At 43.1% G+C, this 25,288-nt stretch overlaps 1 protein-coding gene across 6 annotated transcripts in view; it reads left to right on the top strand.

Moving 5' to 3' along the window:
• Nucleotides 1-25,288, top strand: part of ptprk (protein tyrosine phosphatase receptor type K) — a 229,055-nt gene that overhangs the window by 33,892 nt on the left and 169,875 nt on the right. For all 6 annotated transcript variants that reach the window (XM_060913569.1, XM_060913567.1, XM_060913566.1 and 3 more), the window contains one exon: nucleotides 21,548-21,670. In XM_060913569.1, the coding sequence (XP_060769552.1) occupies nucleotides 21,548-21,670 (123 nt within the window). The remainder of the gene's footprint in view (nucleotides 1-21,547; nucleotides 21,671-25,288) is intronic.

The raw sequence follows: 25,288 nt of genomic DNA, 5'->3' as shown, positions 1-25,288 counted from the left end.
AGGAATTTGCTTTTATTTGAAATAGTGTGAATTTAAACCCAGGTTTATCTGTTACACTGTTAGACACGCAGCGTGTTGATTTATTTTGGTTCTATGTTCTCTCAATTGTTTAATAGATAGGCTGCGCATGCTTCTCTCTTTTATTCTTACTAACAATATAATTTCATTATTGTACATCTTGATCTCATTAAGATTTCAGTGGATTCAGTATGGTTATGAGCTAGTGGGTTAGCTACAGCTTCCCTTTTGTCTGCTTAGCAACACAAAGCTAATCAAGGCCTACCATGTGCTCAGCAGGCCATCAGGCCTGATAAACCACACCTCAGCTAGAAATCCACAAGCTAGCTTTTAGTTAGCTACGGCTAATACCCTTGTCTGTAGCAACACGTGCTCAGTAGGCCTCACCAGGCTTAACAAACACACTTTAGCTAGGCCATAGGGCCTTTAGCAAACTCACACTAGCAACACAAGGCTAAACACAGAGCTAATCCTTTGTTCTGTTTAGATAACATTCTTTTGTTTAGCTACCAACAAGCTAGGCCTCCACCACGTGTAGTTAGCTACACGAGGCTAAACACATGGTCAAGTCCTTCACACACACACCTCACTGCTTGTATATATATTGATTTATTATTTTACCTTTTTATCTTTGTATAATAAATTCATTTATTAAACAAACTGTTTATTTGTGTGAACAACAATATCTGAAATCCCCAATCTTCTCGAAGAATTCAAAAGGGTGCAAATGTTATATGGTAAGTGATCTTAATAATTTGGAAATGTACCATAATTTAGCTGTTTGGTAACATATTATTAAGCACCAGGATTAATGGTATGATTCACTAAATGATTCATTGAACGATTCACCAAATGATTCACTAAACGATTCATTGAACGATTCACCAAATGATTCACTAAACGATTCATTGAACGATTCACTAAATGATTCACTAAACGATTCATTGAATGATTCACTGAATGAGACTGATTCTATGGTATGATTCAATTCAAACGAGTCAAATTAAACGATTCAATGGGGTTGATTCATTTTAATTATTGACCTTCAAAATTTAATGAGACTGATTTAACGAGATTGATCACTTAATTTCAATAATTAACTGATTGCACCCACACTGACAGAGGCCACGCCTTTGTTGTTGTGATTGACTGACTGACAGAGGCCACGCCTTTGTTGTTGTGATTGACTGACTGACTGAGGCCACGCCTTCGTGACTAGACAGAGGCCATGCCTTCGTTTTTGTGACTGACTGACTGACAGAGGCCACGCCTTTGTTGTTGTGATTGACTGACTGACATAGGCCACGCCTTTGTTGTTGTGATTGACTGACTGACAGAGGCCATGCCTTCATGACTAGACAGAGGCCACGCCTTCGTTTTTGTGACTGACTGACTGACTGACAGAGGCCACGCCTTTGTTGTTGTGATTGACTGACTGACTGAGGCCACGCCTTCGTGACTAGACAGAGGCCATGCCTTCGTTTTTGTGACTGACTGACTGACAGAGGCCACGCCTTTGTTGTTGTGATTGACTGACTGACATAGGCCACGCCTTTGTTGTTGTGATTGACTGACTGACAGAGGCCATGCCTTCATGACTAGACAGAGGCCACGCCTTCGTTTTTGTGACTGACTGACTGACTGACAGAGGCCACGCCTTTGTTGTTGTGACTGACTGACTGACAGAGGCCATGCCTTTGTTGTTGTGATTGACTGACTGAGGCCACGCCTTCGTGACTAGACAGAGGCCACACCTTCGTTTTTGTGACTGACTGACTGACTGAGGCCATGCCTTTGTTGTTGTGATTGACTGACTGAGGCCACGCCTTCGTGACTAGACAGAGGCCATGCTTTCGTTTTTGTGACTGACTGACTGACTGACAGAGGCCACGCCTTTGTTGTTGTGATTGACTGACTGACAGAGGCCACACCTTCGTTATTGTGACTGACTGACTTGACTAACAGAGGCCACGCCTTCGTTGTTGTGACTGACTGACTGACAGAGGCCACGCCTTTATGACTAGACAGAGGCCACGCCTTCGTTGTTGTGACTGACTGACAGAGGCCACGCCTTCGTTGTTGTGACTGACTGACTGACTTGACTAACAGAGGCCACGCCTTCGTCGTTGTGACTGACTGACTTGACTAACAGAGGCCACGCCTTCGTTGTTGTGACTGACTGACTGACAGAGGCCACGCCTTCGTTGTTGTGACTGACTGACTGACTGACTGACTGACTGACAGAGGCCACGCCTTCGTTGTTCTGAGTGACTGACTGACTTGACTAACAGAGGCCACGCCTTTGTTGTTGTGACTGACTGACAGAGGCCACGCCTTTTTTACTGAATTTGAGTGGAACTTTGGGTTTTCTGATTTATACTGCATTAGAATTGATCCATTTCCTGATTTTGTGGCTCATCATCTACATGTGCTTCGTCTGAGGTACGAGAAATGGATTTTTCCCTTTTTAGTCTGAACACAGGATCTCTTTCTCTCTCTCTCTCTCTCTCTCTCTCCCCCTCCAGTGTTCTCCTGTTCAATGCGTTGATGCCCTGAAGCTATAGCGCTAATGTCGCTAACCAGTAATGGAAGTTTATGGCTCCACTTTAGCATAATGCAAACTGAATTTATAGAATGAAAACCCTGCTGCGTTTCTCTAATGTGTTTAGTGTGTAAACATTTTTATTGAGTGTGTGTGTGTGTGTCGCTCACTCCCTCACCGATCGAATCATTAACACATCTTTTCATCTCGCCGATGTGGACACGCGTCACCCTCGAGCTTTATCACACGCCATAATTATTTTATTATGCAAATGAAGAGCAGGCCATTATTTCATTAGCAGGTCATGAATATGCGCAGCCGTAGATTAGTATGCAAATGAGGCGACTAGTGTCCTTGCAGCTAGAGTGGCCATGTTGGCCATTAAAGGCCCATCTGGAGCCGTTAGCGTCGTGCTGAGGATTTTGATGCGGAGCGTTTTTGTGCGTAAACGTTCAGCGTATCATCGAGTAAACGATATATCGTGATGGTTCACGGGCAGGATATCGTTACCGTGGAAACTCATCCCGTGTTCTAGGAGGACATTTCGGAAAGTGAATTCTGAGAGAAAGCATCAGCTGTGTGTGTGTGTGTGTGTGTGTGTGTTGTGGAGGAAGAGTGGGACATAATGAGAAAATTAGGGTTCCTCGTTAGGGAGCAGTTGATGAATAAGAGCAGGAGCAAGACACTAAACGAGACTTTTACAGTTATTTCATAACCAAACATTCATAAGAGACACCGACGCCCTGGACACGGTCCAGTGTCTGAGCTGGTCAGATGGTGTGTGTGTGTGGGACAGAGTACAGCGTGTAGGTGTCGAGTCTGTTAAAGTTTGAAGTGCAGTCAGAAGGAAGCTGCAATTTTTACATAAATGAGGCCAATTATTCAAAATGCATTTTAAATAATGTCTCATCTCATTATCTCTAGCCGCTTTATCCTGTTCTACAGGGTCGCAGGCAAGCTGGAGCCTATCCCAGCTGACTACGGGCGAAAGGCGGGGTTCACCCTGGACAAGTCGCCAGGTCATCACAGGGCTGACACACAGACACAGACAACCATTCACACTCACATTCACACCTACGCTCAATTTAGAGTCACCAGTTAACCTAACCTGCATGTCTTTGGACTGTGGGGGAAACCGGAGCACCCGGAGGAAACCCACGCGGACACGGGGAGAACATGCAAACTCCACACAGAAAGGCCCTCGCCGGCCACCATACCTGTCAACTTTGAGGTTTGAAAAAAAGGGATATTTCCCAGATTTTTAACTCAAAATAAGGGAAAATTTCAGAAAGTCATACCCTTCACCAAAAGTGGGTGTGTAGTTGAATGGGGGGCAATTTTCTATCTAGTATTTGTGATTTCCTGTACTCTGGTGCATGTTGGTGATAGCCAAGACCCAAACTCAATATGCTTATGGTTTATAGAGTGCATTTGTGAATAAACTATACATTTATTTTTATTTGCTTTCAGTGGTACCAGTTATTTCCCAAATTAAGGGCTAAAATACGTATCTTACGTTAAAATAAGAAACGTCATTATATAACCCGTCAATAAATTCAATTCCATTGCAATTTATTTTGGTTTTACCATAGTCATGGCCTCGGAACACTCGATAGATAGAGTAATAAAGAGATAAAGAGTAATATAAGATATTAAACCAAGAGTGATTTAAAATGGGTAAGTTTCAGATAGAAAATAAAATAGACAATGAGTGGATAAAACAGTTAATACACCAATTAGTTGACACTAGGCTATTTATGAGGTCTTAGCCAGGACATACTTAATGTAAACATGTGTAGCTTACCTTTGATTATTTGGGAGGCTTTCGTTTTCCCCATGGAAAATTTCTTTGCGATGGAAGAGTCTGGGAACATTCCAGCCACGCACTTGTTGAAATCATCAAAGAAAGAGAGGCTAATGTTTTTCTTAGCTATTAGCATCGCCATCTTCACCTCAGACCTAATCAGTGTTGCCAGATACTGCTGACGTTTTCCAGCCCAAAACCCGCCAAAATGCACTTGAAACCGCCCAATCTGGCAACACTGGACCTAATCACTTGTTCAGCCTCGCCTCCGGACGTAGTTCTGTAATTACTGATGCCTGAGAGGGTGGGGACGTGAATTCATGGCCCGACTTCCTGCTGTAAACTCCTGTCAGAGGCGCGTCATGAATTCTGGACCTACCGACTTTTTTATATTGTGAAAATATGGGATATTTTCGGGAAAATAAAAAACGGGAAGACAGCGGGAAATAAGTCAAAATAAGGGATTTCCTGGGAAAGACAGGAGGGTTGACAGGTATGCCGGCCATGGGGCTCGAACCCGGACCTTCTTGCTGTGAGGCGACAGCGCTAACCACTACACCACCGTACCACACAGTGAGGGTTTATTCCTGTTGCATAAATTATAATAAAATTAGAAATATTCCTGGTAGGAAATAAAAGTGAATTAAAAAAAAAACCCACATTGCTCTTGAAAATAGGACAACCAGTAAAATAAATTTTGTAAAATATTATTTTCTAAATGTTATATTTTACTTTTAAATCGTGTACATGATGCGTTTTCAGACCTGTAATAGCCAAACGGGAGCTTTCCGCTTGCTTGGTTTTTTTTTCTTTTCCTTTTATTTTTGTCTCTGTTTTTTAAAATGCATCTGGCTGAAGTTTAGCTTCGTTGCTGCTTCATTTTAACGTGACAAACTATCAAGTATTTTCCGTAGCTAGCTCAGGATGTTAGCATGAGAGTGCGAATAATACGCCGTTGTGTATATACGTAATAACCGGGTAATTATTTTATGCTGATTATTTATTTGATAATTATATGCGAATAAATTCTAAATGGAAACTCGATAAATAATTTACAAATTTTTTTTTTACATACACTTGGAAAAAATGTTGCTGTTAAACACGATGCTCCAAATGTTTTTATTTACGTAAAAAAATCGGATAGTTATTTTTTGTCGCCCTGAACGAATCATGACCCGATAAAGGGACACAAAAGTTCCTGTTTCTTCACCATGAGGAACCAGAGGAACCCGAATGTTTACGTTCCTTGATGACACTCGGGGAAGCGAACATGCATACATGCATACATTCTGTAGCTGTAGAACTGCTTTAAGGTCCGTAATTAAGTCCTGATCCACGCCGGTCCTGTTCTGAAGCACCGTTTAAAATTTATCATACTTTGTGCAGCATGCCTGTTTTCCACCGAGGCAGTTCCAGGGCCGGTTCGGTGCCAGTGTCTAATCACGAAACGGTTCTTTGCTTTCCAGAGCAGCACCAAATCTGTTCGGAGCTGGGGGCGGGGTTAACGCCTCTGCATGCTCTTGCGACAAGGCTTTCGCAGATAGCTTTTCGCAGACAGTTGTAATTTATCGTTGAGCGGGGAGTAATAGGCGTGCGCGATGTTATTCACCGCCACAACGCAAGGGGGCGCGAAGTCGCGAAATCGCTAGGAGTAGTTGGTGGGTGTGGTTAGTGGAGTGTTTACTTATAATGACTAGAACTGGAGTCGTATAGATGTCCGTACTTCCTCACTTCCTCGATCAACCGCTCTTCGTGCTGCTCCATCTTCGCTCGTGTTTTTAAAAATGGCGGTCGTGAAAACAAACCAAACGGGAAAGTAGGGAAGCGGAAGTGCGTGTACAGCGGATGTAGAGTGGACCAATCAGAGCCCTCTTGTCTGCGACGCCATCTGCGAGGACTGGGTTGTCAGCATAAATTGGCCTTTACCCTGACCAGCAAGACCAGCTAAAACTTTGCTGTTGTTCTGCTTGGTGCTAGCGGTGCTCGCGTGACATACTAGCAGCCGGGAAAGCGAAGACGCACAGTGACGTAATGACGTGACTCTTACCCCTTTTCCACGAAATCAGTTCCAGTGCTGGTGCTGGTTCACAACTCGTTCAACTTGCGAGCCAGTTGAGAACCAGTTTGCTTTTCCATAGCTCGCGGTGCTAAGGGAAGACACGTCAGTTACGTCGCTACGTTTGCATAAACCTTGGCACGGAAGAAGCAGCAGCAACAACAACAATAATAATAATGGATGACTTTGCGTTTGTTTCTTCTCGTCGCTTAAAAATGGCGATCTTTCGCGGTCTTGTTATTGTTGTCGGTCTTAACAACTCCGCCCCGCCGCTGACGTAAGCGGTTCTTTCCTCTGGCCCAGCAGAGAGTTGGTGCTAGCCTGGAACCGGTTTTTCTGGCCCCAGAGCCAGTTCTTTGTCAGTGGAAACAGAAAACCCGGTTCCAAACTAAGCCCCGAACCAGCCCTGGAACTTCTTTGGTGGAAAAGGGGCATGTGTAGACCGTGGAAAAGCAAACAGGCTCCGAACCAGAACCATCACGGGTCGGCTCGCGGTGGTGGCGATGGGTTTGTCCGAGGAACCTGCACAGGAACTTCTGTACCTCAGACCTCAGTTTTTTTTTTTTCTGCTTAACACACCAGCCAAAACAAAACATCTGTAATGCTACAAAACGCATAAGTATTGGCGCCCTACACGAAAACCGATTTTTAAAGCACGTAATGACGTGAAACAAACCGATGAGCAGCTGAAGTTTTCACCAAATGAGGTGTTTTTTTTTTTAAATTTACTTCCACATTTCCTTAATTGACTTGCGTGCTTACAAATTTAACATTAAAAAAAAAAAATCTATTATTTCTGTGTATATATATATTTTTTTAATTTACGGATTTATTTGCCGCCGTGTTCTCTCACTTATTTTTCAGTTTCTTATTTACCGATTTCCGTATTTATTTATCGATCTGCTTGTGAATTTCTTTTATTTAAAATGTACTTTCTTTATTCATTTCCTTGCGTACTTACTGATTTAACCGATTGTTGATTTAGTGATGCATACTGTAGAAAGGCGCTCAAAATTATTTGCCCCCCCCCCTTCCTGTAAGGTCTACGGTGAGGTTGAAGTAGTTGTTGTTGAAGCAGTTCCTTCAGTCGTGGCATTACAGGAATTACGGGACGCGTCTGAGAGAAGGACACGCACTACACTGTCGAGAGAGAGAGAGAGAGAGAGAGAGAGAGAGTCTTTTCAGCCCGAGAGCCGGATGAGAGAGTCGCGCTGCTGCTTCTCTGATTTACATACAGAGAATCCACTCACAGTTTGACATGATGGAGAGAAAATCTCCTCCTCTCTCTCTCTCTCTCTCTCTCTCTCTCTGTGCCAGGCTTCTCACTGCATTTGCATTCATTTGATGTCGGAAGGCAGAAACGCTCGAAACCCAGGCAACGTCGAGTCCAACACCTTTAAATCGGAGATTAAACGCTGCTAAGTTGACAAGTTATTAATTTTGAGTTTTGTGGTAATGTGAGGTTTTTTTTTTCCCCCACTCAGCGAGAGAGAGAGAGAGAGAGAGAGAGAGAGGCGCTCAAACATTCCTGCATTCTTTTGAGATGTTTGTGCTGCTGAAATGTCAGGAGAATTAAGCTGAATCCTGACTTTCTACGCGACTAGTTTACTTTCCTCAGGTTCTGATTGACGGCGAGGAGCTTTTTTTATTTTTAATTTTCCTTCCTCACTTATCACAAAAGCAACACGATTTCACTTCATCCGCAAATATCTTCCTTTTCGTCTTTAATCTTAGAACCTGTAGCAGCGTTTCTGATTTTATAGTGACTGCACGTACGGTATTTACTCATTAACACACACCTCTGTGTGTGTGTGCGAGAGACGTAATCCTTGTGTTATGTAACGAACAGACGACGCGGCACGACAGCGAGTTAATGATAACGACCAAAGCAAAGGAAAGTGCATTCCGAGAACATCCTGAGGAGGAGCTGGAGCGATGTTCTCCGGCATCGCGATCGTTGTTGGCAGCAAACGCTTTTGTCGCGAGTGAACAGTTATGATGTAATAAGTGTCACGAGCAAACCTGTGTTGGTGTCCATATATATTTGGACACTGACACAAATTTTGTTTTTTTTACCTGTTTACTGAAACACATTCAAGTTATAGTTATATAACGGACATGGGCATAAAGTCCAGACTTTCAGCTTTCATTTGAGGGGATCCACATTAACATTGGATGAAGGGTTTAGGAGTTTCAGCTCCTTAACATGTGCCACCCTGTTTTTAAAGCGACCAAAAGTAACTGGACAATTGACTATTCTCAATTAAGCAGATAAAAGGCCTGGAGTTGATTTGAGGTGCGGTGCTTGCATTTGGAAGATTTTGCTGTGAAGAAAACATGCGGTCAAAGGAGCTCTCCATGCAGGTGAAACAAGCCATCCTTAAGCTGCGAAAACAGAAAAAACCCATCCGAGAAATTGCTACAATATTAGGAGTGGCAAAATCTACAGTTTGGTACATCCTGAGAAAGAAAGAAAGAAAGCACTGGTGAACTCATCAATGCAAAAAGACCTGGACGCTGGACATGAAGAGAAACCCCTTCACAACAGCCAACCAAGTGAGCAACACTCTCCAGGAAGTAGGCGCATCAATATCCAAATCTACCATAAAGAGAAGACTGCATGAAAGTAAATACAGAGGGTTCACTGCACGGTGCGAGCCACTCATAAGCCTCAAGAATAAAAAGGCTAGATTGGACTTTGCTAAAAAAGCATCTAAAAAAGCCAGCACAGTTCTGGAAGAACATTCTTTGGACAGATGAAACCAAGATCAACCTCTACCAGGATGATGGAAAGAAAAAAGTATGGTGAAGGCGTGGTACAGCTCATGATCCAAAGCATACCACATCATCTGTAAAACACGGCGGAGGCAGTGTGATGGCTTGGGCATGCATGGCTGCCAGTGGCACTGGGTCACTAGTGTTTATTGATGATGTGACACAGGACAGAAGCAGCCGGATGAATTCTGAGGTATTCAGAGACATACTGTGTGCTCAAATGCAGCCAAACTGATTGGTCGGCATTTCATAATACAGATGGACAACGACCCAAAACATAAAGCCAAAGCAACCCAGGAGTTTATTAAAGCAAAGAAGTGGAATATTCTTGAATGGCCAAGTCAGTCACCTGATCTCAACCCAACTGAGCAGCATTTCACTTGTTAAAGACTAAACTTCAGACAGAAAGGCCCACAAACAAACAGCAACTGAAAACCGCTGCAGTAAAGGCCTGGCAGAGCATTAAAAAGGAGGAAACACGGCGTCTGGTGATGTCCATGAGTTCAAGACTTCACGCAGTCATTGCCAACAAAGGGTTTTCAACCAAGTATTAGAAATGATTACAATTATTTAATTTGTCCAATTACTTTTGAGCCCCTGAAATGAACGGATTGTGTTTAAAAAATGCTTTAGTTCCTCACATTTGTATGCAATCGTTTTGTTCAACCCACTGAATTAAAGCCGAAAGTCTGAACTTCAACTGCATCTGAATTGTTTTGTTCACACAGAACCAAAATTAGAAAAATGTTGCCTCTGTCCAAATATTTATGGATCTAACTGTAGCTAGCTGACGTACTACATTTACAATCCATGAGCGAAGCCCGGTGAAAATCTTTCAAGGATCTGTAAAGTTCTTCGTGAGGGTCGTTGAGGATCTCAGCAAAGATCCTTAAAAGATCTCCAAGGATCTACAGTCCAATCTATTTTTAGCGAAAATGCCTTCATCGGTTTTTGTTTTCAAGACTTTTCCGTTATCCGTACACTCCAGGGAAAATGTGTAACTCGTCGAGCGGAGCTTTGTTCGACACCGTGATGATGGATGTGAGGATTTGACGTGAAAACACTGAAAAGATCAAAGCTGAACGATGGCTTCCTGTTGATCGCAGCGAAGTTCGCGTGGAGCCGTTCGGCCTGTTTACGTCGAGACGCAGCGGAAGCGGGAACGTGACCAGAACGTCAGGAAGGTCAATATTTCTCTCGGGAAATTATGACAAAAATGCACTTATTAGCACCTCATATTCTACTTTACTTCATCTAACATGAGTGAAGGAGCGAAGGAGTGATGGAAGCTTTTCTCTCTCTCTCTCTCTCTCTCTTTCGAGCAGTATAATGGTGTGGAACCGTGTTGGTGTGATGAATAAAGTCAGGGCAGGATTTTAGCTCAGTCGAAGTTCAGCCATTTAGATGAAGGGTAGAACGTGGGACACGTTTAATTAACACCATCCCTGGCCTGTTATTAAAATGTAAATTTCTTTTCTTTCGTTATTTCTGACATCGCAGCAGACTCGCAAAAAGGTCACGGGATGTTTCGGCGTCGAGGATCTGACCTTTTTCTCCAGAGGTGATAACGAACGGGGGTTTGAGCGACGCCGATGTCTTTCTGCGGATTCAATCCGTGTAACTCTTCTGTCTGGAGACGAGGATCTGAGAAACGTAACGTGCGTTTTTACGACGCGCGTGTCGATAAAGGGGCGTGTGATTTACTTCCATAATGAATTCATTCGTCACATTTAAAACGTAGATCGGCTCGAGAACCTTGTGCGGTTCTGTGTAGAACCATTTCAGACAGGGAGAACCCACTGACGAAGACCGAAGCCTTATTCAGGCGGGATTCGTTTCCACGTTGTTTCTGGAACATCTCCGAGACGCGAGTCCCGCATGAATCTGTCGCCTCACTCTTTTTTTTATTTTTATTTTTTAAACCACATCCCGATTCATCACTGTGTAAAAACTCTCTAACACATTGTCAGCTTATTTATTTATTGATTTATTTATTTATCATGTCGAGGACGAAAAATGAATTTAAAAAAACTCAATATTTTGAAGAATATTTACAACCCCGATTCCAAAAAAGTTGGGACAAAGTACAAATTGTAAATAAAAACGGAATGCAATAATTTACAAATCTCAAAAACTGTCGAAAGTGCGACATTTTGAAATTTCATGACAGCAACACATCTCAAAAAAAGTTGGGACAGGGGCAATAAGAGGCTGGAAAAGTTAAAGGTGCAAAAAAGGAACAGCTGGAGGACCAAATTGCAACTCATTAGGTCAATTGGCAATAGGTCATTAACATGACTGGGTATAAAAAGAGCATCTTGGAGTGGCAGCGGCTCTCAGAAGTAAAGATGGGAAGAGGATCACCAATCCCCCTGATTCTGCGCCGACAAATAGTGGAGCAATATCAGAAAGGAGTTCGACAGTGTAAAATTGCAAAGAGTTTGAACATATCATCATCTACAGTGCATAACATCATCAAAAGATTCAGAGAATCTGGAAGAATCTCTGTGCGTAAGGGTCAAGGCCGGAAAACCATACTGGGTGCCCGTGATCTTTGGGCCCTTAGACGGCACTGCATCACATACAGGCATGCTTCTGTATTGGAAATCACAAAATGGGCTCAGGAATATTTCCAGAGAACATTATCTGTGAACACAATTCACCGTGCCGTCCGCCGTTGCCAGCTAAAACTCTATAGTTCAAAGAAGAAGCCGTATCTAAACATGATCCAGAAGCGCAGACGTCTTCTCTGGGCCAAGGCTCATTTAAAATGGACTGTGGCAAAGTGGAAAACTGTTCTGTGGTCAGACGAATCAAAATTTGAAGTTCTTTATGGAAATCAGGGACGCCGTGTCATTCGGACTAAAGAGGAGAAGGACGACCCGAGTTGTTATCAGCGCTCAGTTCAGAAGCCTGCATCTCTGATGGTATGGGGTTGCATTAGTGCGTGTGGCATGGGCAGCTTACACATCTGGAAAGACACCATCAATGCTGAAAGGTATATCCAGGTTCTAGAGCAACATATGCTCCCATCCAGACGACGTCTCTTTCAGGGAAGACCTTGCATTTTCCAACATGACAATGCCAAACCACATACTGCATCAATTACAGCATCATGGCTGTGTAGAAGAAGGGTCCGGGTACTGAACTGGCCAGCCTGCAGTCCAGATCTTTCACCCATAGAAAGCATTTGGCGCATCATAAAACGGAAGATACGACAAAAAAGACCAACTAGAATCCTACATTAGACAAGAATGGGTTAACATTCCTATCCCTAAACTTGAGCAACTTGTCTCCTCAGTCCCCAGACGTTTACAGACTGTTGTAAAGAGAAAAGGGGATGTCTCACAGTGGGAAACATGGCCTTGTCCCAACTTTTTTGAGATGTGTTGTTGTCATGAAATTTAAAATCACCTAATTTTTCTCTTTAAATGATACATTTTCTCAGTTTAAACATTTGATGTGTCATCTATGTTCTATTCTGAATAAAATATGGAATTTTGAAACTTCCACATCATTGCGTTTCATTTTTATTTACAATTTGTACTTTGTCCCAACTTTTTTGGAATCGGGGTTGTAATAAGAAGGGAAAATATATTTGTGTCACGACAAAGGTTTGCAAAAAAAGCTGTCAACAAAACGAAGGGGAAAAAAAGCTTTGAAAAGCCGAAATAATTTAATATTTAAAAAGTAAATTCCTTTAATTTTTTTTATTTGTATTTTTTTTAAAGTAACGTGCTTTAAAAAAATTAATTAAAGAAGAAAATATAATTAAAATAAATTAAAACACGTGAAAAGCTGAATTGATGTAATATCCAGGAAAATAGCCTTTGGAATTTTTTTTTCTTTCTTTAAAATTGTACAGAAATAATTTTTCATGAGAATAAAACAATTAATTCAGCCTGTATGACGATTTAAATGTTTAAAAAGCTGGCAACAAAAGAAGAAGAAAAAAAAAACTGTGAAAAGCTGAATTTAATGAATGACCAGCAAAACAACTAGTTAAAAATATATATATTTAAAAAAAATAAGAATATTTAAGAAAAATTGTTGAAAAAAAATTAATAGAAATGGAAAATAAGAATTGTGAATAATTGAACATTTCTGAAATGTTGGTTTACCACAAGTTCAGCGGTTTCCAATCAAAGTTTATGATTTTTTTTCTTTTTAATTTTTGAAATAAATAAGATTACGATACAGTGGTGTAGTGGTTAGCACTGTCGCCTCACAGCAAGGAGGTCTGGGTTCGAGCCGCGTGGCCGGCGAGGGCCTTTCTGTGTGGAGTTTGCATGTTCTCCCCGTGTCCGCGTGGGTTTCCTCCGGGTGCTCCGGTTTCCCCCACAGTCCAAAGACATGCAGCTTAGGTTAACTGGTGACTCTAAATTGAGCGTAGGTGTGAATGTGAGTGTGAATGGTTGTCTGTGTCTATGTGTCAGCCCTGTGATGACCTGGCGACTTGTCCAGGGTGTACCCTGCCTTTCGCCCATAGTCAGCTGGGATAGGATCCAGCTCGCCTGCGACCCTGTAGAACAGGATAAAGCGGCTAGAGATGATGAGATGAGATGTTTTGCTGATGATGAAGAAGAACGCTGATGTGAATCGTGGATGATGGTAATTAAAGACGTGTGGAATGACCGCTCGCGCTCTGCTAAAGGAGCGTTCCTGAACCTCACAGAATTAGAAGCACAGTTCAGATGAGTTGTGGATTTTTCAGGCTGCACAGAAAAACCTTTCAGTGAATCCATTTATTCTGTGACGCAAAACACACGAAATGGTAAATAAGGAAGATTAATTACAGCGTGATGAGGACGCTTACTCAGATTTAACCAGCACAGGAGGCGAGTATTGATCTCACACACACAATGTACGACAGATGAAGGCAGTAAATCCCTTTATTTTTATTTTATTGTTATTTTTCTGGATTCATTAGAACATAACGTCAGACCTGGATTTGAACTTCACGTCCCTCTTCACACTTTTTTCCCGTCCCTGATACCGTCAGCCTGAAGCCAAGAGGAATGTCTGCTGTGGTTTCACAGATTTGGAAAAGCTCAGCTTTAAGAAGATTTGTGGGTTTGTGAACATCTGAAGGCTGTGATGATGATGATCCGGGCTTTTGGAGATTCTGGATTTAGAATTTGGTGGAAAGAGGTTCTGGAGATTTTTGTGGGTTTGGATGGATGGAGCCCAAAGATCAGTGGAGAAAGAGAATCATTCGAGCTGAGGGAGAATCATTTTGGAGAATCATTTGGGCTGAGGGAGAATCGTTTCAGAGAATCGTTCAGGCTGAGGGAGAATCGTTTCGGAGAATCGTTTGGGTTGAGGTAGAATCGTTTCGGAGAATCGTTCTGGCTGAGGGAGGATCATTTTGGAGAATCGTTCTGGCTGAGGGAGGATCGTTTTGGAGAGTTGTTCGGGCTGAGGGAGAATTGTTTTGGAGAATCGTTCAGGCTGAGGGAGAATCGTTTCGGAGAGTCGTTCGGGCTGAGGGAGAATTGTTTTGGAGAATCGTTCAGGCTGAGGGAGAATCGTTTCGGAGAGTCGTTCGGGCTGAGGGAGAATTGTTTCGGAGAGTCGTTCGGGCTGAGGGAGAATTGTTTTGGAGAATCGTTCAGGCTGAGGGAGGATCGTTTCGGAGAATCGTTTGGGTTGAGGTAGAATCATTTTGGAGAATCGTTCGGGCTGAGGGAGGATCGTTTCGGAGGATCGTTCGGGCTGAGAGAGAATCGTTTCTGAGAATTGTTCAGGCTGAGGGAGGATTGTTCGGGCTGAGGGAGGATCGTTTTGGAGAATCGTTCGGACTGAAGGAGAATCGTTTCTGAGAATCGTTCGGACTGAGGGAGAATCGTTCGGGCTGAGGGAGGATCGTTTCTGAGAATCGTTCGGACTGAGGGAGAATCGTTCGGGCTGAGGGAGGATCGTTTCTGAGAATCGTTTGGGCTGAGGGAGGATCGTTTCTGAGAATCGTTCGGACTGAGGGAGAATCGTTCGGACTGAGGGAGGATCGTTTGGGCTGAGGGAGGATCGTTTCTGAGAATCGTTCGGACTGAGGGAGAATCGTTCGGACTGAGGGAGAATCGTTCGGGCTGAGGGAGGATCGTTTCTGAGAATCGTTCGGACTGAGGGAGAATCGTTTTGGCTGAGGGAGGATCGTTTCTGAGAATCGTTCGGACTGAGGGAGAATCGTTCGGACTGAGGGAGAATCGTTCGGGCTGAGGGAGGATCGTTTCTGAGAATCGTTCGGACTGAGGGAGAATCGTTCGGGCTGAGGGAGGATCGTTTCTGAGAATCGTTCGGACTGAGGGAGAATCGTTCGGACTGAGGGAGGATCGTTTCTGAGAATCGTTCGGACTGAGGGAGAATCGTTCGGGCTGAGGGAGGATCGTTCGGGCTGAGAGAGAATCGTTTCGGAGGATCGTTCGGGCTGAGAGAGAATCGTTTCTGAGAATCGTTCGGGCTGAGAAGAAGTTTTTGGAGAAGAAACTGACGTACACATAAACCAACATTATATTCCGGGAAAAAGATGTTAATAACATGCACATGGAAAGCTTTCCAGTGTTGGAGATGTTGAGTGGAGATGTCAGTGTGGACCGGATGGAGATGACGAGGTTTGGAGGTTTGGATCAGTGATGGAGGAGTTTGTGTGTTTGGCATGTTCTCTGCAGTGGAGTGTATTTTTGTTCTTCAAGGAGGTGACCTATGACCTCAGGAGGAATGTGTGACAGGAATCAGCCAGCAGTGTCAGAGTCATTAACTCTCTCTCTCTCTCTCTCTCTCTCTCTCTCTCTCTCTGCAGTCTGACACATTTCATACAGGGCAGCCTTCAAGAGTTTGTTTTTGCACTCGTCTCACACATAATGGAGAGAAAGAGAGACAGAAGGAGAGAAACGCCAAACGGGAAGGATGACAGTGTCCTGAAGCTAGTTCTCCCTCCCTCTCTCTCTCTCTCTCTCTCTCTCTCTCGTGCTCCCTTCTTCGCCTACCGTCTTGTCAACTGAGTACACACACACACACACACACACACACACACACACCATGAGGAGTGAATCCCCCCCCGAGTCCAGAATTAGTTCTAGAAAAATGATCCACATCCAGAGTCGTAAAGGTTACAGTAATAAAATTAAGTCCAGAAAAAGTTCAGTGATTTTGAAATCCAGGACGTGTTTCCTGTCTGTGATCAGAATCACGTTGTTGTTGTTGTTGTTTTTGCTGTTAACCATTTGAACTAAATTTAATTAAAAAGGAAAAGTGTTTGCCCCCTGAGGGCTGTTTGGATGTTGGATATTTATTTGAGCTTCTGATTAGTAAAATGATGAAGATTATAAATGAGCGTACACACACACACACACACACACACACACACTTCTCACTCTGCTTTTTCTTCATTAGAGCTTTAGGAATTTAATTTGTGAGATTAATTTATTATAATTTATTTTATTTCTTGTTGTTTTCCATCTTTTTTTTGTTAAATTGTCCAGTCAGTAGTTTTTGAAACGATAAACTCCGGAGGATTAGCATGCAGACGGGTTACAAAAGCAAATGTATTTAATTTATACGTCAAGTTTTATTGAAGCAAAACAACGTCACGAAAAAGCTGATATTTAATTGATTGATTTGCTTAATTAATTATTCATTATGTTATGTAGAAATAAATCATTCAGAAACCTATTTAAACAATTTATATGAATTTAATTTTAACTGTTGATGTAGGAGGGGCTAGGTCATCAATGCAACTGGTATTATTTTTAAAAATAATAAGTGTGTGTGTGTGTGTGTGTGTGTGTGTGTATATACATATATATATATATATATACATATATATAATATTTTTTTTATGAAAAGATAGTTGTAGGTATATTTTGATAATATTGAGAGGACCAAAAAAAAAACTGAACAAACAAAAGAAAACGTACGTAATTGTTTCGGCATCTGTTTGTTGTTTTTGCAAACGTTGGGATAATTGCATCAACATGTTCTTGAAATGTTTTGTGGATGTTTGAATCAACGTCTCTTGTCGCATTTACAGGAACAAAATATTAAGATTCTCTTTTTTGGGGGTTGGTTTTAGATTAGATTAGATTAGATTAGCTAAAACTTTATTGATCCCTTTGGGAGGGCTCCCTCAGGGAAATTAAGATTCCAGCAGCATCATTACAGATAAACAGAGAAAAGAAATAGAGAAAAACTTCTAGATAAATTAAAATAAATTATTTACATATACAAATATAAAAAGAATAAGATATGGGGGGAGGGGGGCGGCAGGACAGATATTGCACATTATATTGCACATTGTCCAGTATTGCTTTTTGTCAGGCTAGGCTACTGCTCCTTCCCGTCCTCTGTCCTCCTGTTCCCCCTCCTCCCCCCCAGAGAGGAGTTGTACAGTCTGATGGCGTGAGGGACAAAGGAGTTTTTGAGTCTGTTCATCCTGCACTTGGGAAGAAGCATTCTGTCACTGAACAGGCTCCTCTGGTTGCTGATGATGGTGTGCAGAGGGTGACTGGCATCGTCCATGATGTTCAGCAGTTTGTCCATAGACCTCTTCTCTGCCACCGTCACCAGAGAGTCCAGCTTCATGCCGATCATAGAGCCGGCCCACCTGATCAGTTTGTCCAGCCTGGATGTGTCCTCCTTGGATGTGCTGCCCCCCCAGCACACCACGGTGTAAAACAGGACACTGGTGACCACAGACTGATAGAACATCCACAGGAGTTTCCTGCAGGTGTTAAAGGACCGCAGCCTCCTAAGGAAGTATAGCCTGCTCTGTCCCTTCCTGTATAAGTGATTGGTGTTGCAAGTCCAGTCCAGCTTGCTGTCCAGCCACAGCCCGAGGTACTTGTAGGAATCCACAGCCTCCACCTCGACTCCCTAGATCAGAACTAGTCGTGACCTTGGTCTGGACCTCCCAAAGTCAATGACCAGCTCCTTGGTCTTTGAGGTGTTGAGCTGCAAATGGTTCCTGTTGCACCACACAGCAAAGTCCCTCACCAGGCTCCTATACTCCTCCTCTCTGTCATCACTGATACACCCAACGATGGCCGTGTCATCAGCAAACTTCTGAATGTGACACAGCTCCGAGTTGTAGCAGAAGTCCGCGGTGTACAGGCTGAAGAGGGGCCAGCACCGTGCCCTGGGGTGCTCCTACTCAGTGTCAGACGTGATGTACTGCGGCCTGTCAGTGAGGTAGCTGGAGATCCAGGTGACCAGGCAGGGGTCCACTTGCATCCTGTTCAGTTTGTCCTGAAGCAGTAGGGGCTGGATGGTGTTGAAGGCACTCGAGAAGTCCAAGAAGAGGACCCTCACTGTGCCATTTCCCTTATCCAGATGCGAGTGGGTTCGGTGTAGCAGGTAGAGGATGGCGTCTTCCACACCGACACCTGCCCAGTACGCAAACTGCAGGCAGTTCTGGGCATGTTGTACCTGGGGTCTGAGGAGGTTGAGGAAGAGCCGCTCCAACGTCTTCATCAGATGTGAAGTGAGCGCTGATTCTTTTTGGGAACTGGAACAATACATGATGTCTTCCAGAGGGTGGGCACTCTCCCAGCTGCAGGCTAAGGTTGAAGATGCGTTGGAGTGGTTCACCCAGTTCAGCAGCACAGGTCTTCAGGAGTCGGGGACACACCTTGTCCGGGCCTGCTGCTTTCCTGGGGTGAAGCTTCCTCAGTTGACCTCTGACCTGGTCTGCAGTAATGCATGGAGGAGTCTGTGTTGAGGAGGGGGCTGCTGTGATGACTGTGGGAAGGTGTGTTGAGGGAAGGAGGAGAGATGGCTGCAGTGAGGGAGAGGGTGGGGGGGACGTGGGCTGGTTGAACCGATTGAAAAAGTCATTCAACTCGTTCGCCCTCTCCACTGTCCCCTCAACAACTCTGGTCTTTGTATTGTGGCCTGTGATGGGTTTCACACCTTCCCAGACCTCCCTCATGCTGTTCTTCAGCTTCTGCTCCACCTGTAGCTGTCCTTAACTTCCCTCACGCAGCGTTTCACCTCCCGCTGTGCTGCTTTCATCGCCTCCCTGTCCCTGCTCCTGAAGGCGGCCTTCTTCCTGTTGAGGACAGCTTTGACTTCCTGTGTTACCCATGGCTTGTTATTAGGGTAACACCGTACAGCAGGGGTCTTCAATCCTATCCACAAAGGGCCAGTGTGGCTGCAGGCTTTCATTCCAACCAAGCAGGAGCTACACCTGATTTCACTTGTTTAATCATTTCACCCTCGTCTCCAGTCAACAATCAAGTGGGCCTCCAATTTGGCTGTAATGAAATCCTGCAGCTACACCGGCCCTTTGCGGATAGGATTGAAGACCCCTGCCGTACAGTCTTAGCGGGGGAGACCACGTCTGCACAGAAGTTAAGGTAATCCGTCAGACAGTGTCTCAGCCCCTCTATGTCCTCACAGTGTGGACTAAGCAGCACATCCCAGTCCGTGATGTCATAGCAGTCTCTGAGGGCGTCTTCCATTTCAGGGGACCACCTCCTGATGGAGCTAGTTGTTGCAGGCTGCCTTTGAACCAGGGGGGTGTACTTCGGCTGTAGAAGAACCAGGTTGTGGTCAGACTTCCCTAGTGGGGGTAGGGGTCTTTTTTTTGCACCTTTTGATTTCTTCCCTCGCTTTTTTTATTACATGAATTCAATCAACTTTTTTAAACACCAAAATCCTTGGTGGATTTTTTTAAAGCTTTTTATATTATTTTGATTTTAATTTTATTCTAAAACTGTGAGGATGACTGACTGACTGACTGACTGACTGACTGACTGACAATCATCAGCTTCATAAAAGTGTATGAGCTATAGTTCGACTAAAGGCCAATTTATGCTGACAACGCAGTCCTCGCAGATAGCGTCGCAGACAGCGTCTGCGTAGCCCCCCCACCTTCGCAGACGCTCTGCGCGCACCTCCCAAAAATTGTGACCACCGCAGAAGCCTCGCAGGCAGCGTCGCAGACAAGAGGGCTCTGATTGGTCCACTCTACATCCGCTGTACACGCACTTCCGCTTCCCTACTTTCCCGGTTTGTTTTGTTTTCACGACCGCCATTTTTAAAAACACGAGCGAAGATGGAGCAGCATGAAGAGCGGTTGATCGAGGAAGTGAGGAAGTACGTACATCTATACGACTCCAGTTCTAGTCATTATAAGTAACCGGAGGATAAACACTCCACTAACCACACCCACCAACTACTCCTAGCCATTTCGCGACTTCGCGCCCCCTTGCGTTGTGGCAGTGAATAACATTGCGCACGCCTATTACTCCCCGCTCAACGATAAATTACAACTGTCTGCGAAAAGCTATCTGCGAAAGCCTTGTCGCAAGAGCATGCAAAGCCCTTAAAGGAACAGTCCACCGTACTTCCATAATGAAATATGCTCTTATCAGAATTGAGACGAGCTGCTCCGTACCTGTCCGAGCTTTGCGCGACCTCCCAGTCAGTCAGACGCGCTGTCACTCCTGTTAGCAATGTAGCTAGGCTCAGCATGGCCAATGGTATTTTTTCGATTTTCTATGCTATGGAGAGTCCGCACTATAATGACAGGCGTACTAACACCTTCTGCGCACTTCGGCAGTGCATTGATATCTGAGCTCCGTATCAATGCGCTGCCGAAGCGCGCAGAAGGTGTTAGTACGCCTGTCATTATAGTGCCGACTTTCCATAGCATAGAAAATCGAAAAAATACCATTGGCCATGCTGAGCCTAGCTACATTGCTAACAGGAGTGACAGCGCGTCTGACTGACTGGGACGTCGAGCAAAGCTCGGAGAGGTACGGAGCAGCTCATCTCAATTCAGATAAGAGCATATTTCATTATGGAAGTACGGTGGACTGTTCCTTTAAGATATCCAGCTAGCACGTAGCCGCTACATGCAAGCGCGACGGAACTTGTACGGAACACTCCAGAACACCAACGTTTCTCTCAGATCTGTTTATAAATTACTAGAAAAACGCACAGAAATGCTAAAATTACACTGTAATGACACGTTAGCATCAACCGCTAACTAGTAGGGTCATTTATTGTGAATGGAGCTTTTATTCTCTGAAAAAAAATAAATAATGTTTTAATTTGTAATTAACTTTCATGTCTTTTAATAAATAAAATGTTTAGCTGAAGACATTTGTTTAAACTCATAACTGTTGGTGCAGATGGTGGAGCTTTTCCTTCAACAACACCAGAATAAGTCAGTGAAGGCTTTTTCTGTGGGTGGTGTGTGTGTGTGTGTGTGTGTGTGATGAGAGACTAATATATAAGACAGGGAGGACAGCAGTGTGTTTCTCTCAAGTTGGTGTTCAAGTGTGTAACTTTTTCTCATAGAAGTATCTCATTATCTCTGTGTGTGTGTGTGTGTGTGTGTGTGTGTTTCCAGGTGGTTGCTCGTTCGATGACGGTCCTGCACAGTGTGATTACCAACAGGATCCGTACGATGATTTTGATTGGACGCATGTCAGCGCTCAGGAAGTTCCCTACCTTTCCCCTGAACTGCCTCAAGGTGACACACACACACACACACACACACACACACACACACCATTAACGGTTCCACAGTACAGTCAAAAATTGTCAAAATGGTATTAAAAACCCCTTTGTTCAACTGGTTATGAGACCAGTGTTGCTAGGCAACAAGGAAACACAGACACCAAGCACAGGCTAGCTTAATGACCGGGCCTAGCGACGTCGCTAGCGCATAGCCGTTACACATCACGACATTCAAATCGATACCGGTTAATCCGGAATATCAACATTTCCCTCAAATATGTTGATTTTTTTTTGGTAAATAAACAGCTAAAATTACAGTCATTACATTTAGCATTAATGGCTAACAAGCCTGGAGTTCAGCCATTTAGAAAAGCTTACAATAAACAAACAGTAGAACGTAATTTCACTGACTAATTAATTAAAATAAAACTACCTACTGTACTACTCCCTTTGTTTTGTCTTTGATAATTCTCAACCTGGCTAAGATTTATGGAATCAATTTTGTGCCCAAATGTTCATCATACCTGTCAACTTTGAGGTTTGAAAAAAAGGGATATTTCCCAGATTTTTAACTCAAAATAAGGGAAAATTTCGGAAAGTCATACCCTTCACCAAAAGTGGGTGTGTAGTTGAATGGGGGGCAATTTTCTATCTAGTATTTGTGATTTCCTGTACTCTGGTGCATGTTGGTGATAGCCAAGACCCAAACTCAATATGCTTATGGTTTATAGAGTGCATTTGTGAATAAACTATACATTTATTTTTATTTGCTTTCAGTGGTACCAGTTATTTCCCAAATTAAGGGCTAAAATACGTATCTTATGTTAAAATAAGAAAGGTCATTATATAACCAGTCAATGAATTCAATTCCATTGCAATTTATTATGGTTTTACCATAGTCATGGCCTCGGAACACTAGATAGATAGAGTAATAAAGAGATAAAGAGTAATATAAGATATTAAACCAAGAGTGATTTAAAATGGGTAAGTTTCAGATAGAAAATAAAATAGACAATGAGTGGATAAAACAGTTAATACACCAGTTAGTTGACACTAGGCTATTTACGAGGTCTTAGCCAGGACATACTTAATGTAAACATGTGTAGCTTACCTTTGATTATTTGGGAGGCTTTCGTTTTCCCCATGGAAAATTTCTTTGCGATGGAAGAGTCTGGGAACATTCCAGCCACGCACTTGTTGAAATCATGAAAGAAAGAGAGGCTAATGTTTTTCTTAGCTATTAGCATCGCCATCTTCACCTCAGACCTAATCAGTGTTGCCAGATACTGCTGACGTTTTCCAGCCCAAAACCCGTCAAAATGCACTTGAAACCGCCCAACTTGGGCGGGAAACCGGCCAATCTGGCAACACTGGACCTAATCACTTGTTCAGCCTCGCCTCCGGACGTAGTTCTGTAATTACTGATGCCTGAGAGGGCAGGGACGTGAATTCATGGCCTGACTTCCTGCTGTAAACTCCTGTCAGAGGCGCGTCATGAATTCTGGACCTACCGACTTTTTTATATTGTGAAAATATGGGATATTTTCGGGAAAATAAAAAAACGGGAAGACAGCGGGAAATAAGTCAAAATAAGGGATTTCCCGGGAAAAATGGGAGGGTTGACAGGTATGATGTTCATACAATACTTTAGAAATATCAAACAAAAACGACAAATCAAAATACAAAAAAAGGTCAATTTTTTTTAGACTGGCAAACAAATTATTCGCGTAATCGTGCAAAATATCAGTCTATTACTCTTCAGAAACCTTTTATTTTTGTTCCGCGTCTTTCTCAGTTTTGTTTGACGTAATTTATTTTGGTTGCGATTCCAGCTTTCCAGATTTCAGCTAACTTGCGTTTGACTGACAGCTACGCTCAGCCATTCCCTACTCAGATTCTGGCGAGTGACCGATCCATTGACGGTAAACAAGGATCGAGTGGACTTCAGTGGCGACTATGATATTGAATTTACACTTTGTTGAATTGTTTACCGTCAATGGATCGGTCACTCGTCAAACAGTCCGCCAGAATCCGAGTAGGGAATGGCTGAGCGGAGCTGTCAGTCAAACACAAGTTACCCAATGGGAATGCATTCCTGGACAGCCCGCCCACACGTGAAGTTTGTGCCAAAACTGCAAGCAAAAAGTCAGGGAGTGCAAACAAGAAGCTGGAATCGCAACCGAAATAAATTACGTCAAGCAAAACCGAGAAAGACACGGAACAAAAATAAAAGGTTTCTGAAGAGTAATAGACTGATATTTTGCACGATTACACGAATAATTTGTTTGCCAGTCTAAAAAAATTCGACTTTTTGTTTTTTTGTATTTTGATTTGTCGTTTTTGTTTGATATTTCAAAAGTATTGTATGAACATTTTGGCACAAAATTGATTCCATAAAGATTAGGATTACTCGTATGTGGTGTAAAGCTGTCAATGTCACTAACAAGCTAGTTGGCATCAGGCTAATGAGTTAGTTAGTTAATATTTCGAGTTAATAAACTGCTACTTTAGCTAAGTGGGTATTTTCTTAGTTTTCTTTAGCTTTCAGTGTCCATCATGTAGTAACTGATGAAATAACGTGCCGCGTTTTGCACGTTAGCTAGTAGGGCTGTAACAATATGCGTATCGAAATCGAAATCGCGATACGCAGAGCCACGATCCGTATCGCGATACAAGAAGGCAGAATCGCGGTACACCCTTTCAAACTTCTCCTCAGCCCAAAAACAGAGGCGCTTCCAAACTTCAATTTATGAATACTTTACTTTTTATTTAAATTACATTTTAAAATTACTTTTATTTTTTTTATATCAATTAGTAAGTCGTTTTTTCGCCGACCTGCGACAATCTTCTGCGAGTCACGCAACGTCCACACTCGCCACTGGCAGAGCATTCATTTCTTTTAAGCGGTCGCCATTCTGGTTGCGACGCGGGGAGTGAATCTGTAAACAAGCAGCTCATTGGCTGGCTAGGTGTGCCACAAGCCAATCACAATCACTTGACCGGAAAGGCATGCAGTGTTGCCAGATTGGGCGGGTTTAGGTGCTTTTGAACATATGTTGGGGTGGAAAACGTTAGCAATATCTGGCAACACTGAAGGCATGTCTGCTTGGGCGTTAGCGGCAGTTACATTTTGACACGCGAGCAACGTTTCACTATAAAAATTCCGTAATTTCCATCTGTTTTCCGCGATCACAGAAAATCATTGGCCCTATGAGAGTGACACAGTGAGAGAGCCACCCCCCCAAAAAAAAAAAAAAATCTTAACGATTTACACGATTTGGAAAAATGATTTTTTCAGAACCGAGAAAAACAGAGCTTCCGGCTCAACAGTATTATTTTGAGAAATAAAACAGTCTTTGGATATACATTTGTTCATTTTTGCACTCATTCTCTACAGTGGTCTGAATTATTTGTTATTAAATAGTTAATGTAAGTAAGTAAATGTTAAGTCAAATTTACTACTTTTAAAAAAATTTTTTTTAAAAATCGTGGGTGTATCGAATCGTGGGTCAAAAATTGCGATACGAATCGAATCGTGAGTTGGGTGTATCGTTACAGCCCTATTAGCTAGCTAACTCGCGTGGACACAAGGATTAGCGTTAGCAAACCAGTCATCGCTCACTTTCAAATA

The sequence above is a fragment of the Neoarius graeffei genome, chromosome 2, assembly GCF_027579695.1.
Source record: "Neoarius graeffei isolate fNeoGra1 chromosome 2, fNeoGra1.pri, whole genome shotgun sequence".
NCBI classification, from domain to species: Eukaryota; Metazoa; Chordata; class Actinopteri; order Siluriformes; family Ariidae; genus Neoarius; species Neoarius graeffei.
The sequence above is the reverse complement of the archived record's forward strand: the minus strand, read 5'-3'. Positions and strand labels throughout refer to the sequence as shown.